Below are 12,165 nucleotides of genomic sequence, written 5' to 3'. Positions count from 1 at the left end.
GCTGCAGAAGGTGCAAATCACATCCCTGATCCAGGACACCTGCTCAGGAACTCATCCTCCTCAGGTGAGGCAAGATGCAAGCTCAGGGTTATTCGCTGCCTTTTGTATCAGCAAGAGACTGGAGAGGACCTCAACTCCACCCACAGGGGACCGCCTCAATGGTTTTGGTGTGGTTTTTCTTGCGCTGTTTATTGAGACTACTTTCAGATGGGGGGTGGGAATGCCACTTATCCAAAGTCACCCAGAATTAAGAAACACCAGTGGGATTTGGACCCAAGTCAAGCTGAATGGAAGACCCCTGCTCTGAACCACCGGGGCACATGGCCCGGCCTGGTGGGGAGGCCTTAGACCTCGGTCCACGTGGCAGGCAGAGCAGGGGTGAAATTGCCAGGGCAAGGGGCCATTGCTTCTCTCCCAAAAGGCCTGGCGGAAGGATGGGGAGGGAGGGTGGAATGACCTGGGACATTCCTAGGAATTAACCTGGCGTCTCAGGCATTCCCGCTCGGCAGCCAAGGGCCTGTGGAACTGGATGGGAAAGTTTTCCACTCGCAGTCTCCAGCTTGGGCAAGACGGAAGGCCGGCATCCTGCCCCCAGCTGGATCCCTCCAACGGGGGTTCAGAAGTACTCCTGCTGCCAAATTCCGCTTCCAGCAACGTGACTATCCACGAACTCAAAAAGCCCTCCTGCTACAGCACTCCTAGCAATGCTAGATAAAATAAACGCCTAACCAACTTGTAAGCATCTAAGGGAAGCCCCAGAAACATCACTGGGAAGTTGAAAAATAGGGGCCAGATGCCAAGATCAGCAAGAAGGGTGTTTGGGATTTTGACGCCGTGTAGGGACAGAGCCACAAGCTGAGAACCACACCTAAAATGGGCTCAGGACAGGACTTCTGGGGCACCTGCTGGGAGCATAGGCAAAAACCATCTGGAAGGACTTGCCTGCAAAGCAGACCATGCGGGAGTCTCACAGATAGAGGCCCGAGCTGGCCATGAGTCCGCCATCCCAGATCCCAAAACACGAGAACAGATCATGAAAAGGAGTCAGGATACAGCAGGATGCCCGTGAGCTTCAGGTCCTAGGTGAGTGTGATGGAGACTGTAAGTCAAGGATGCTTAAAACTAAAAATGTGAAAGAAGGGATCAAAAACAGAAGGGGCCAGACACTCAAAACAGACCTGCTGATCTGAGAAAGAAACAAAGATAACTTGGAGAATTGGAAAACAGACAGTGAAACTAAGTACTGAATGGTTTAGGTGGTGGCTAAGCCACAGCTGAAGAGAGAACTGGTCAAAGGAAGACCTGAAAGAGATCACCCAGCAGAAGCCCAGTGGAGGAGGCTGAGGGGTAAGGAGAGGATTAAGTTCTAGAGGTTTCAGAAGCAGGGGACTGGAGACTGAGAGAAGTAAACTGTGGAGAAAACACTGGGGTCCTCAGACTCAGAGGGTGGGGTGACAGACGGGCAGCGGGACAGGAGGTGGTGAGTGTGGGAATCAAGAGCCCGAGGATTCTAGAAAACAGAGCCTGTTTATTGGGGGAGCCTCACTCCTTGAGGGAGAAGTGCATCTTGTCGTTGATCATCTTGCGCTCGGGGTTCAGGCGCTTGAGGATCTGGGCCAGCACGTTCACCGTCTGCTCACTGCTCAGCCCCGTCTTCTTGGTCTGGAACTTCTTCAGCAGGTCCTTGGTGGTCATGGGCTTCCGTGTCAGGTAGCGGCGCACGGCATCCTCGGTCACCTGCACGTCGCTGGAGGTGGGCAGGTGGGTGTCAGCAGGCGGCCCTCCGTCCCCAAGGCCCCCTCCGAGGCCCCCCCCCAAGCCCCCTCCCTGCTCCTGCCATCCTCGCCAACTTACCCGCTGCTGGGAGTGGACTTCCCGGACTGGGGCTGAGGGGTGGACTTCCCTGACAGGCTCTGGGGCCCGGTGTCCAGCCGCAGCCGCTTGGCCGCTGGTGTCTCGCTGGTCCGCTTCCCTGTGGGAGCAGAGGCGGGGCTGAGCCTTGGGGCGGGGAGGCTGGACCCCTGGGGGAACCCCGGGCCAGCGATGCCAGGATTACATGTGCAAGGGGTTCAGGGGCAGGCAGACAGGATGCTGAAAGGGAGGGCAAGTACGGGGTCAAGAGGTTGAGGCGGGCAGGGCGGGATGGGGCGACTCACCCTGCTCCAGCTTGTTGGCGGCCGCCCGCAGGGTGGAGGAAGTGCTGCCCGTCTCCGTGCTGGGTGTGCCAGGCCGGCTGTTGCCCCGGGAGCTGCCACCCGACTGCTTCCGCTCCCTCTTGGGGGGCGTCTTCTTCTTCTGGGACACCGGAGTTGGGGATGTGAGTCTGGAGAGGGACACACCGTCCCCCCGCCCCGGGCTGGGCCTTACCGCCATGAAGAGCGCCGAGGAGGCCTCGCTGTCGATGTCACTCTCCTCTGAGCTGTCCGACTCCTCGCTGCTGTCTGCGCAGGGCCAAAGGAGGGGCGTCAGGAGCGGAGGCCCCGCCCCCCCAGCCCCATCCCAGATCAGGGGCCTGGGCCGCGGCCGGGGGAGGCGCACCCACCTTTCCTCCGCTTCTTGTCCTGCGGCGTGGGCGCCTTCTTCTCCTCCTCGTCCTCCTTGTCCTCCTCAGGTGGCTTCTCCTCCTCGCTCTCCTCGCTGCTCTCACTCTGCTCGTCCACGCCCTTGGGGCCCTCCTCCTGCTGGGTGACCTTGGGCTTGCCCTCCAGCTCGTCCTGGGAGCTGCTGCAAGACAAGCACAGAGCGGGCAGAGGGTGAGGGAATGCGTGTGCAGGCCGGCCCAGGGTCTCACATCCGCCTCCTGCCTGCCTCACCTGGAGCCGTCGGACATGTAGTCCACCTCCTGGCCCTCAAAGTCCCCATCGTCACTGTCCTCAAAGGCCTCGTCGTCTGACCCCTTCTTCTTCTTCTTCTTCCTGCCCCCCTTGCTGGGCGGCGCCTTCTTCTTGGCTTTGAGGGCTCGGCCGCCTGGGGAAGGGGAGACAAGGGGAGGGGCTTGGATGGGCACACTTCACGCTTTGTGTATCCGATGACACCTGATGTCTCTGGGGCCTTTGCCCTCTGGGGAGAGACACCAGGACCGGCCCCAATTCCTCCAAGAGGCAAAGAGCTGGCCCAGGGGCGCACCTCTCACCCACAGGCCAACCCGACTCCACACCCCCACCACCCCCTTCTCTCTCACACGCAGGGCCACCATCCCTGCCCTGTATCACCTGGGCAGCCAGAGACCAGGCCTTGGCCCAGAGCCCACTGGCATGACTCAAACTGGCCAGTCCTAAGCCGTTTCCTTGGAAACCCCAGTTGAGGCTGTGGCCGAGGCCTTCCTATGGCTCCCTGCTGCCTCCTACCAACCCTGGCGCTTCCCCAAGCGGACAATCTCCCGGGACCAGGGGCCCATGAGTAACCAAGTTTTCCTTTCAGGGGCATTAACCTCTCTGAGTCATCACACAGCCACCTTGATAAATTATGACCAGGCACTAATCAGGCAGCTGTGCCGACCACCCCAGCCACGGAAGCTCTGCCAGCCTCACCCTCCTCGCCACTGGCCTCGCTGTCATCAGAGGACATCTCCAGGTCATCCTCCAGGTCGTGGATGCGCAGCTCACTGGCCTTCTTGCGCCCACGCTTCTCCTTCTCCTCGTCCTCCTCGTCCTGGTCCTGGTCCTTGAGCCGCCGCTGCTGCATGATGCTGAAGTGGTTCAGGACTTTGTTTCTCCTGTGGGTGGGGGGCACAGCAGGGGCTGACAAGGGGCCTGGCTCCAGAGCCCGCCTCCAGCAGCTGGGCCTTGTCCCGGGTGCCACCCTGCACTTCCACCAGGCATTCCCCAGAGGGGAACCACAGACACATGTAGGTGAGAAGAGGGACAAGCTGACCCCGCACATGGGGACGCACAGGTGTGGCAGCAACAGCCTGAGATCACACAGGGAGAGCTGGCCCTCCTTCAGTTCCCGCTCTACCCGGAGTCCCTCAGGAGAAGGCCTCACGCGACGCTGATGCCCTAGCACCTCGCTTGGGCTCAGGGCCTCTCTCGGGCAACAGAATCAGGCCATATGATACAGTCACATCCGTCGCTTTTGTTGTAGTTCATGGGTGCCTTCTTTTTAATGGCAGGGGGTACTGGTGTTTCCATTTAGAGTGGTGATGAAAGTTTTTAAAAACGTGATTGCATTTAAAGACAGTCTTAGGGGACTTCCCTGGTGGTGCAGTGGTTAAGAATCTGCCTGCCAATGCTGGGGACATGGGTTTGAGCCCTGGTCCGGGAAGATCCCACATGCCACGGAGCAACTAAGCCCGTGCGCCACAACTACTAAGCCTGTGCTCTAGAGCCCACAAGCCACAACTACTGAGCCTGTGTGCCATAACTACTGAAGCGTGTGCCTACAGCCCGTGCTCTGCAACAAGAGAAGCCACTGCAGTGAGAAGCCTGTGCACTGCAACGAAGAGCAGCCCCCGCTTGCCACAACTACAGAAAGCCTGTGTGCAGCAACGAAGACCCAACACAGCCAAAAATAAATAAATTTATAAAATTTATAAAAAATTTATAAAAAATTTTTAAAAATTTTTAAAAATTTTAAAAATAATAAAAATAAAGAGATTAGGATTGTATATAACAACAGGAGCAGAATTCATGGGTAGTATATAAATAAAAAAGAATGAAGCTGTATTCAACATGGTACTGGAAGTCCTAGCCACAGCCATCAGATAAGAAAAAATAAGGAATCCGAATTGGAATGGAAGAAGTAAAACTGTCTGCAGATGACATGATACTATATACAGAAAATCCTGAACACACCACCAAAAAAACAATTAGAACTGATAAATGATACTGCAGGATATAAAACTAATATATACAAATCTGTTGTGTTTCTACACACTAACAACAAACTATCAGAAAGAGAAATTAAGAAAACAATCCCATTTACAATCGCATCCAAAAGAACAAAATACCTAGGTATAAATCTAACCGAGGAGGTGAAAGACTTGTACTCAGAAAACTATAAGAAAGAAATTGAAGATGACACGAACAAATGGAAAGATACACCATGCTCATGGATTGGGAGGATGAATACTGTTAAAGCGACCATTCTACCCAAGGCAATCTAGAGAGTCAATGCAATCCCTATCAAAACACCAATGGCATTTTTCACAGAACCAAAAAAATAATTCTGAAATTTCTATGAAAAGACAAAAGACCCCAAGTAGCCAAAACAACTTTGAGAAAGAACAACAAAGCTGGAGGTATCATGCTCCCTGCTCTCAAACTATACTACAAACCTACAGTCATCAAAACAGTATGGTACTGGCACAAAAACACATAGACCGATGGAACAGAATAGACAGTCTAGGAATGAACGCACATTATATAGTCAATAAATCTACGACAAAGGAGGCAAGAATATATAATGAAGAGAAGACAGTCTCTTCAATAAACGGTATTGAGAAAATGGGACTATTCTCTCACACCACACACAAAAATAAACTCAAAATGGATTAAAGACTTAAATGTAAGACCTCAAAGCATAAAAATTCTAGAAGAAAACATAAGCAGTATACTCTTTGACATTGGTCTTAGCAGTATTTTTTTGGATATGTCTCCCCAGACAAGGGAAACAAGAGCAAAAATAAATAGGGCAACACCAAACTAAAAAGCTTTTGCACAATGAAGGAAACCATCAGCAAACCAAAAAGGTTGCCCACTGAATGGGAGAAGGTATTTGCAAATGATATATCTGATAAGGGGTTAATATCCAAAATACAAAGAACTCATACAACTCAACATGAAAAAAGCAAACAAACTGATTAAAAAATGGGCAGAAGGGCTTCCCTGGTGGCGCAGCGGTTGAGAGTCCGCCTGCCGATGCAGGGGACACGGGTTCGTGCCCCGGTCTGGGAAGATCCCACATGCCACAGAGCGGCTGGGCCCATGAGCCATGGCCACTGAGCCTGCGCGTCTGGAGCCTGTGCTCCGCAACGGGAGAGGCCACAACAGTGAGAGGCCCACGTACCGAGAAAAAAAAAAAAAAATGGGCAGAAGACCTGAATAGACATTTTTCCAAAAAAGACATACAGATGCCAACAAACACATGAAGAGATGCTCAACATCACAAATGATCAGGGAAATGCAAATCCAAACTGTAATAAGAGTGCTTCCCTGGTGGCACAGTGGTTGGGAGTCCACCTGCCGATGCAGGGGATGCGGGTTCGTGTCCCGGTCCGGGAGGATCCCGCATACCGCGGAGCGGCTGGGCCCATGGGCCACGGCTGCTGAGCCTGCGCGTCCGGAGCCTGTGCTCTGCGGTGGGAGAGGCCACAGCAGTGAGAGGCCCGCGTACCGCAAAAAAAAAAAAAAAAAAACTGTAATAAGATATCACCTCACACCAGTCAGAATGGTTATTTTCAAAAGACAACAAATAACAAGGGTTGGTGAGGGTGTGGAGAAAAGGGAACCCTCGTGCACTGTTGGTGGGAATGTAAATTGGTGCAGCCACTGTGGAAAACAGTATGGAGATTAAATTAAAACTACCGTAGAATCCCAAATTCCACTTCTGGGTGTCTTTCCGAAGAAAAGAAAAACACTAACTCAAAAAGATATATGCACCCCTATGTTCATTACAGCACTATTTACAATAACCAAGATGTGGAAGATAAATACTGTACTTATATGTGGAATTAAAAAAAAAAGAACAAACATAACAAAACAGAAACAGAGTCATAGATACAGGGAACAAACAGGTGGTCGCCAGAGGGAAGAGGAGTGAGGGGATGAGTGAAATAGGTGAGGGAGATTACGAGGTACAAACTTTCAGTTGCAAAATAAACGTCACAGGGATAAAACGTACAGGATAGGAACAGAGTCAACGATGACACAGTATCTTTATATGGTGATGATGCAACTCGACTCATCGTGGTGATCATTTTGAAATGTATAGAAATATCGAATCAATAGGTTGTACGCTAGGAACATAGTGATGTAGGTCAATGATACCTCAACCAACAAACTCACAGAGAAAGGAATCAGATTTGTGGTTACCAGAAGTGGCAAGAGGGGGAATTCGATGAAGGTGGTTAAAAGGTACAAACTTCCCGTTATAAGATAAATAAGTACTAGCGATGTATAGTGTATGACATGATTATGATTAATTACCACTGCTGTATGTTATATATGAAAGTTTTGAGAGTAAACCCTAAGAGATCGCATCACAAGGAAAAAATTTTTTTTCTTTCTCTTTTATTTTATACCTATATGAGATGATGGGTGTTCACTAAAAGTTATTGTGGTAAACATTTCATGGTGTATGTAAGTCAACTCATTATGCTGTACACATAGAACTTAGTGCTGGATGTCAATTACACCTCCATTAAACTGGAAGGAAGAAAAAAAAAAAAAAACAGGAATGAAACTCCATTACACAAGAATGTAAATGTACTTAACACCACTGAATGGTACACTTAAAAATGGTTAAGATGATAAATTTTACAGATTTTTTTACTACAATTAAAATTTTTAAAAAATGAAGCAGCGATACACACTACAATGTGGATAAAGCTTGAGGACACCATGCTCAGTGATATAAACCAGACATAAAAGGCCAAACACTGTCTGATTCCACTCCCTAGAGAGAGGACTCAGATCCAGAGACAGGAAGTAGATGGTGGGGGCCGGGGGCTGGGGGAGGGGCTGGGGAGTCAGTGTTTCATGGCGACAGAGTTTCAGTTTGGGAAGATGAGAAAGTTCTGGAGGTGGAGGGGGCGGATGGCTGCACGACAGTGTGAATGTACTTAAAGCCACTGAGCTGTGCACTTAAAACTGGTAAATGTTATTTTATGTGTATCCTACCAGCAGTTGATCCAGCTGTGAGACCTGCCTGGGGGAAGCCATGTAGGCCGGGAGACCCCACCCTGCTCGCCCGATTCCTGCTCCAGGGCTCAGCTCAGCCACTCCCCCATCCCTGGCTCTCGCACTGCCCTATGCATCCCTGATGGTCCCAGGTCCATTCCCCCACTGGACTGGGAGCTCCCTGAGGGGCTGGTGAGATCTGGCTTGGTCACCACTGAGTCCCCAGCTCCCAACCAGGAACGATGTTCGGGGGATGCACCTCATTTCCAGTCGTGCCCCCTCACTCACCTCTCCCACTCCTCCTCGGCCTCCTCGGCCGTGAGCGTGCGGTGCTTGGCCAGCGGCGTGAAGTTGTACCAGTTGTGCACGGGGAAGGCCTCAAAAGCCCCATCAGGGCACTGGGTAAAGATGTAGTAGGATGTGTTCTCTGTCACACCTCCCTTCTTTATGCCCTTGAACCTGCGTGGAGTTCAAGGTTACTGTCGGCCAGAGGAAGAGGCACCAGCCCCACCCTCATACACCCCCCTGCAACCCCAGGCCTACCCCCTCTCCAGAGCCACCTGAGTCCTCCCAGCAGAATCTGAGGCTGGAAGGCCTTGGGCTGGCCCTTCGACCGTCTGAGCCTGGATTTCCACATCTGGAAAGCACAGCTCCCCACCTTGCAGAGCGGGCTTAGGGCTCCTTTGCATTATACATGTCATGGTCCTTTCTGGCCATGAAGAGCACAGGGCCCTACAGTCAGACCCCTCCGGATTTGCCTGCAGAATCTTCCTGGGGGCTGAACCACTGGCAGCCCCCTCCTGGCCTCTGGCATCACCCGCAAGTGGAGGCAGTCTTACAGCGTGCCCCTTCCCTGCCTACAGCCTTCAGGCTCCCCTGGGCCCCAGCCCACCCACAGTCCAGCTGCAGCCTGGCGTCCACCGCCCTATCCACCTGCCCACCCTGTCACTGTCATGCGCTGTGACAGTCCCTAGGGCTCGGCGCTTCGTGCCTTTGTGCTCGCTGTTCTGCCGGAGTGCCCTTCATCCCCCTAACCTCTGTCCTCCCCACCCCCCGAAACCCCAGGTGGCCCCTCGCTGGGTACCACAGTACCAGAGCCCGGGCTTCGGGCATCCCGGCCCTCAGAGCTCCTGCCCGGGCATCCCGTCAGCTCATCTACCCAAGTAAAACCCTTCGCAGGAGGATGAGCTGTCACTCCTGGGCTGTTACCCCCGCCGTACAGCAGGCACATGAGAGTTCAGCCGAGGGCACCCACGGAGTGGGGTCGAGAGCGGCACTTACTTCCGGCCTGATTTGCCATTGACTCGGAGCAGCCAAGGCTGGTCCTCGGGCCGGAACTCCTTGAGGACTATGCCGTACTTCTTCCTCCGCGCCTCCTCCCGGAGCCTGCGGTTGAACTCGCTGCCGGCGCCCGACTCGGGCATCTCCTCCTCTTGGTAAATCTTCTTGTTGCTCAGGTCGCGTTCCAGCCGGGCCTGGGAGGACAAGAAGCAACACCTCTCATCCGGGGGCCTGATCCCACCACCAACACCCTTTCCTCCCCCGAAGCTGCGCGGCGGGCACTCAAAGCCACCTGGTTGGCGAAAAGGCGCTCGGTGAAATGTGGGTGAAGGGATCTGGGCAAGCCCTGTACTATGTCAATTTTTGCAGCTTTTTGAAAGTTTGAAATTATTTCCCAGTGAAAAGTTAGAAAGAAAAAGATTGGCACTGACATATATACACTAATATGTATAAAACAGATAATTAATAAGAACCTGCTGTATAAAAAATAAATAAGTAAAATTCAAAAAAAAAAGAGAAAAGAAAAAGAAAGAAACCCCAGAACCCAGCCACTTCTCAAAACCTGTTTGCTCCAAACCCCATCATGGCTCACCTGGACCACAGCCTTCACCTCCGCCCCGTCCCCTTCACCTGCCCTCGACCCCACAGTGGCAAAATCACTTTACAATTCTCTGTTTCTAAGCCTTTAATGGCTTCTGCTATGGATGGATGTTTGTGTCCCCCCAAAATGCCTTTGCTTTTTTTTGCTGCGCAGCTTGTGGGATCTTAGCTCCCCAACCAGGGATTGAACCCCGGCCCTCGGCAGTGAAAGCGTGGAGTCCTAACCACTGGACCACCAGGGAATTCCCCCAAAATGCATTTGTTGAAGCCTAATCTCCAGTGTGATGGTATCTGGGGTGGGGCCTTTGGGAGATGATTAGGTTATGAGGGTGGAGCCTTATGAGTGGGATGTGCGCCCTTATAAAGGATTCCAGAGAGCTCCGTCCCCCTTCTGCCAGGTGAGGACACAGTGAAAAGGTACCAGCTATGAAACAGGAAGCACACCCTCACCAGACACCAAGTCTTGTTGGCACCTTGATCTTGGACTTCCAACCTCTGGAACTGTGATAAATACGTGTCTGTTGTTTATAAACCACCCAGTCTCTGGTATGCTGCTATAGCAACCTCTACAAACTAAGACAGTTTCCAAAGACCTTTCTACAGGGGACGCGGGCTTGTGCCCTGGTCCGGGAAGATCCCACGTGCCGCGGAGCAGCTAGGCCCGTGAGCCGTGGCCGCTGGGCCTGCGCGTCCGGAGCCTGTGCTCCGCGACGGGAGAGGCCACGACAGTGAGAGGCCCACATACTGCAGAAAAAAAAAAAAAATGCCCATCAGTGGACACAATTTCTCCTTTCAGGAGAAACCTCCTGCAGGGCCAGACATATCTCACCCCCAGGGATGCCCAGCAGCTCAGCCTGGGCCTTAGTCATCACTTATCTCCACCCAGGGACAGCTGAGGATACTAAGCCTTAGTTACTATCACAACTAAGCAACTATTACAACCACCAAGGCCAGGATCAGGTTCTCTCACGCCCTCAGAAACGGGACTTACCTGATTCCAAGTAGCGAGGTTGACCTTATCGGCTGCATTGAAAGCCATGATATTATATTTTTTGGTGGTATTTCTGGAATGGACAAGAAAAGGCAGTGCTCAATCATTCATTCATTCAGTAAACCCTCCCTGGCTCAGCCCTTTGTGCCTGCGCTCATGCTGGGGGCCCATAAAAGAACCCAGAGGTTCCCAGTCTGTCAGGGAAGTGGGATCCATACTCCCAAGCCCATTCAGAGAAAAGGGACAAAGATTTCTAGGAACCCAAGATGTGGGGATAATTGGGAGCTCAGCCCTGGGCCGGGGGGTGGGCAGGCAGGGAATGCCTCCTGAAGGAGGAAAATCCCGGAAGTGAATTTTGCAGGATCAACAAGAATCCACCCAGCAGAGTCACAGTTGGCATTCCTGCCAGAGGGAATGCTAGGCAGGGGGCTGCGTCTTACTGTATATTAATGTACTCGTTCATTCATTCACTCCATTCAAAAAAGTGATGCCCCAAAGGCCTCAGCTCAACCCCAGCCCTGGAAGGAGAATCAGGAGGTGCCAGGCACGTCTGGAGGCTCGTGAAATTTTAATCCCTTTTTGAGGGAAGAGGGGGAGGTGAGGGTCAGGGACTTACTTGGGAACTCGGACGACATACTCAGTGACATTCTGGCTGCTGGGGCCCTGAGGGGAGAGAAAGCAGGACGGTGAGTGAGGGGCTACAGAACCCACCACCTGGACCCCCCGAACCGCCTCGCCGCACACTTACGAGGGCCGCCATGGGCGATGGGCGATGGTCGGGGACCGGTCCGAACCTCGTCCTTTTCGCCTTCCCCGGGGTCCGCGTCCGTCGGTCCCGCGGAAGCCACCCTCAAGGTGTCGGGCCTCTGGCTCCGATAGAGGACCCCAAGCCCGGGGTACAGCAGATCCTGGGAAAATCAATCCGGAGGCGGCACTGGGTCAGCGGTCAACCTCGGAGGCCTCTAGTGCCACACCTGCGCCTGCGCGGCCGCCTATACCGGAAGCGAAGCTCTCCAGCAGGCCGAGTCGCGGAAGCCGACTCTGAGCTAAAGACAACTCTTTCTACACCTGGAGCGCTGGCTGACCGCAATATATAGCGCCGATAACCCCCATCACGCCGCGTGGGAACGCCCCCCCACGTGACGTCCCACTTACCACCGCGGGCATCTTGGGAGGGGAGGGAGAAACTCGCCCAGCTCGTGGGCTCTTGGACGCGTTTGCGCATGCGCTACTCCGCTCCGGAAGTGAGTCAGAGGAAGCTGCGTTACCACAGCAACCGAGGCCTTCTTCGCACCCAACTGCTGCGGCACTTACCTGAGCCACTTTCGGGTTCATTTCTTACCCCTAACCCCGGGGGTAACCCTATCGTCTCGCCAAATGATCGGGCCAGGGGCCCTTGGGACGTTGAACCGAGCCAGGAGGGGTCAGGGCCTAGGTGGGGATGGGGCGCGATCA

General features: G+C 53.1%; 1 protein-coding gene across 3 annotated transcripts; it reads right to left on the bottom strand.

Moving 5' to 3' along the window:
- Positions 1 to 1,518: 1,518 nt before the first annotated feature.
- On the bottom strand, positions 1,519 to 11,794 carry GTF2F1 (general transcription factor IIF subunit 1). 3 transcript variants are annotated; one of them, XM_082652306.1, is made up of 13 exons: positions 11,779 to 11,794; positions 11,459 to 11,618; positions 11,327 to 11,373; positions 10,711 to 10,783; positions 9,120 to 9,313; positions 8,127 to 8,297; positions 3,531 to 3,715; positions 2,814 to 2,967; positions 2,543 to 2,724; positions 2,368 to 2,441; positions 2,157 to 2,295; positions 1,855 to 1,972; positions 1,519 to 1,747 (listed from the first exon to the last, which is right to left on the bottom strand). In XM_082652306.1, exons 2-13 carry the CDS (start codon positions 11,468 to 11,470, stop codon positions 1,543 to 1,545), a joined length of 1,554 nt encoding a protein of 517 aa, XP_082508432.1. In that variant the 5' UTR covers positions 11,471 to 11,618; positions 11,779 to 11,794; the 3' UTR covers positions 1,519 to 1,542. The 3 variants fall into 3 exon arrangements, with proteins under 3 accessions (XP_082508432.1, XP_082508433.1, XP_082508434.1); XM_082652307.1 differs by lacking the exon at positions 11,779 to 11,794 and having other exon boundaries at positions 2,157 to 2,292; positions 11,459 to 11,772; XM_082652308.1 differs by lacking the exon at positions 11,779 to 11,794 and having other exon boundaries at positions 2,543 to 2,721; positions 11,459 to 11,772.
- Positions 11,795 to 12,165: the final 371 nt, after the last annotated feature.

Source organism: Grampus griseus (genome assembly GCF_964374135.1).
Source record: "Grampus griseus genome assembly, chromosome: 3".
Classification (NCBI taxonomy): domain Eukaryota; kingdom Metazoa; phylum Chordata; class Mammalia; order Artiodactyla; family Delphinidae; genus Grampus; species Grampus griseus.
Note: the sequence above shows the minus strand (reverse complement) of the source record. Positions and strands in the feature narration are given on the sequence as shown.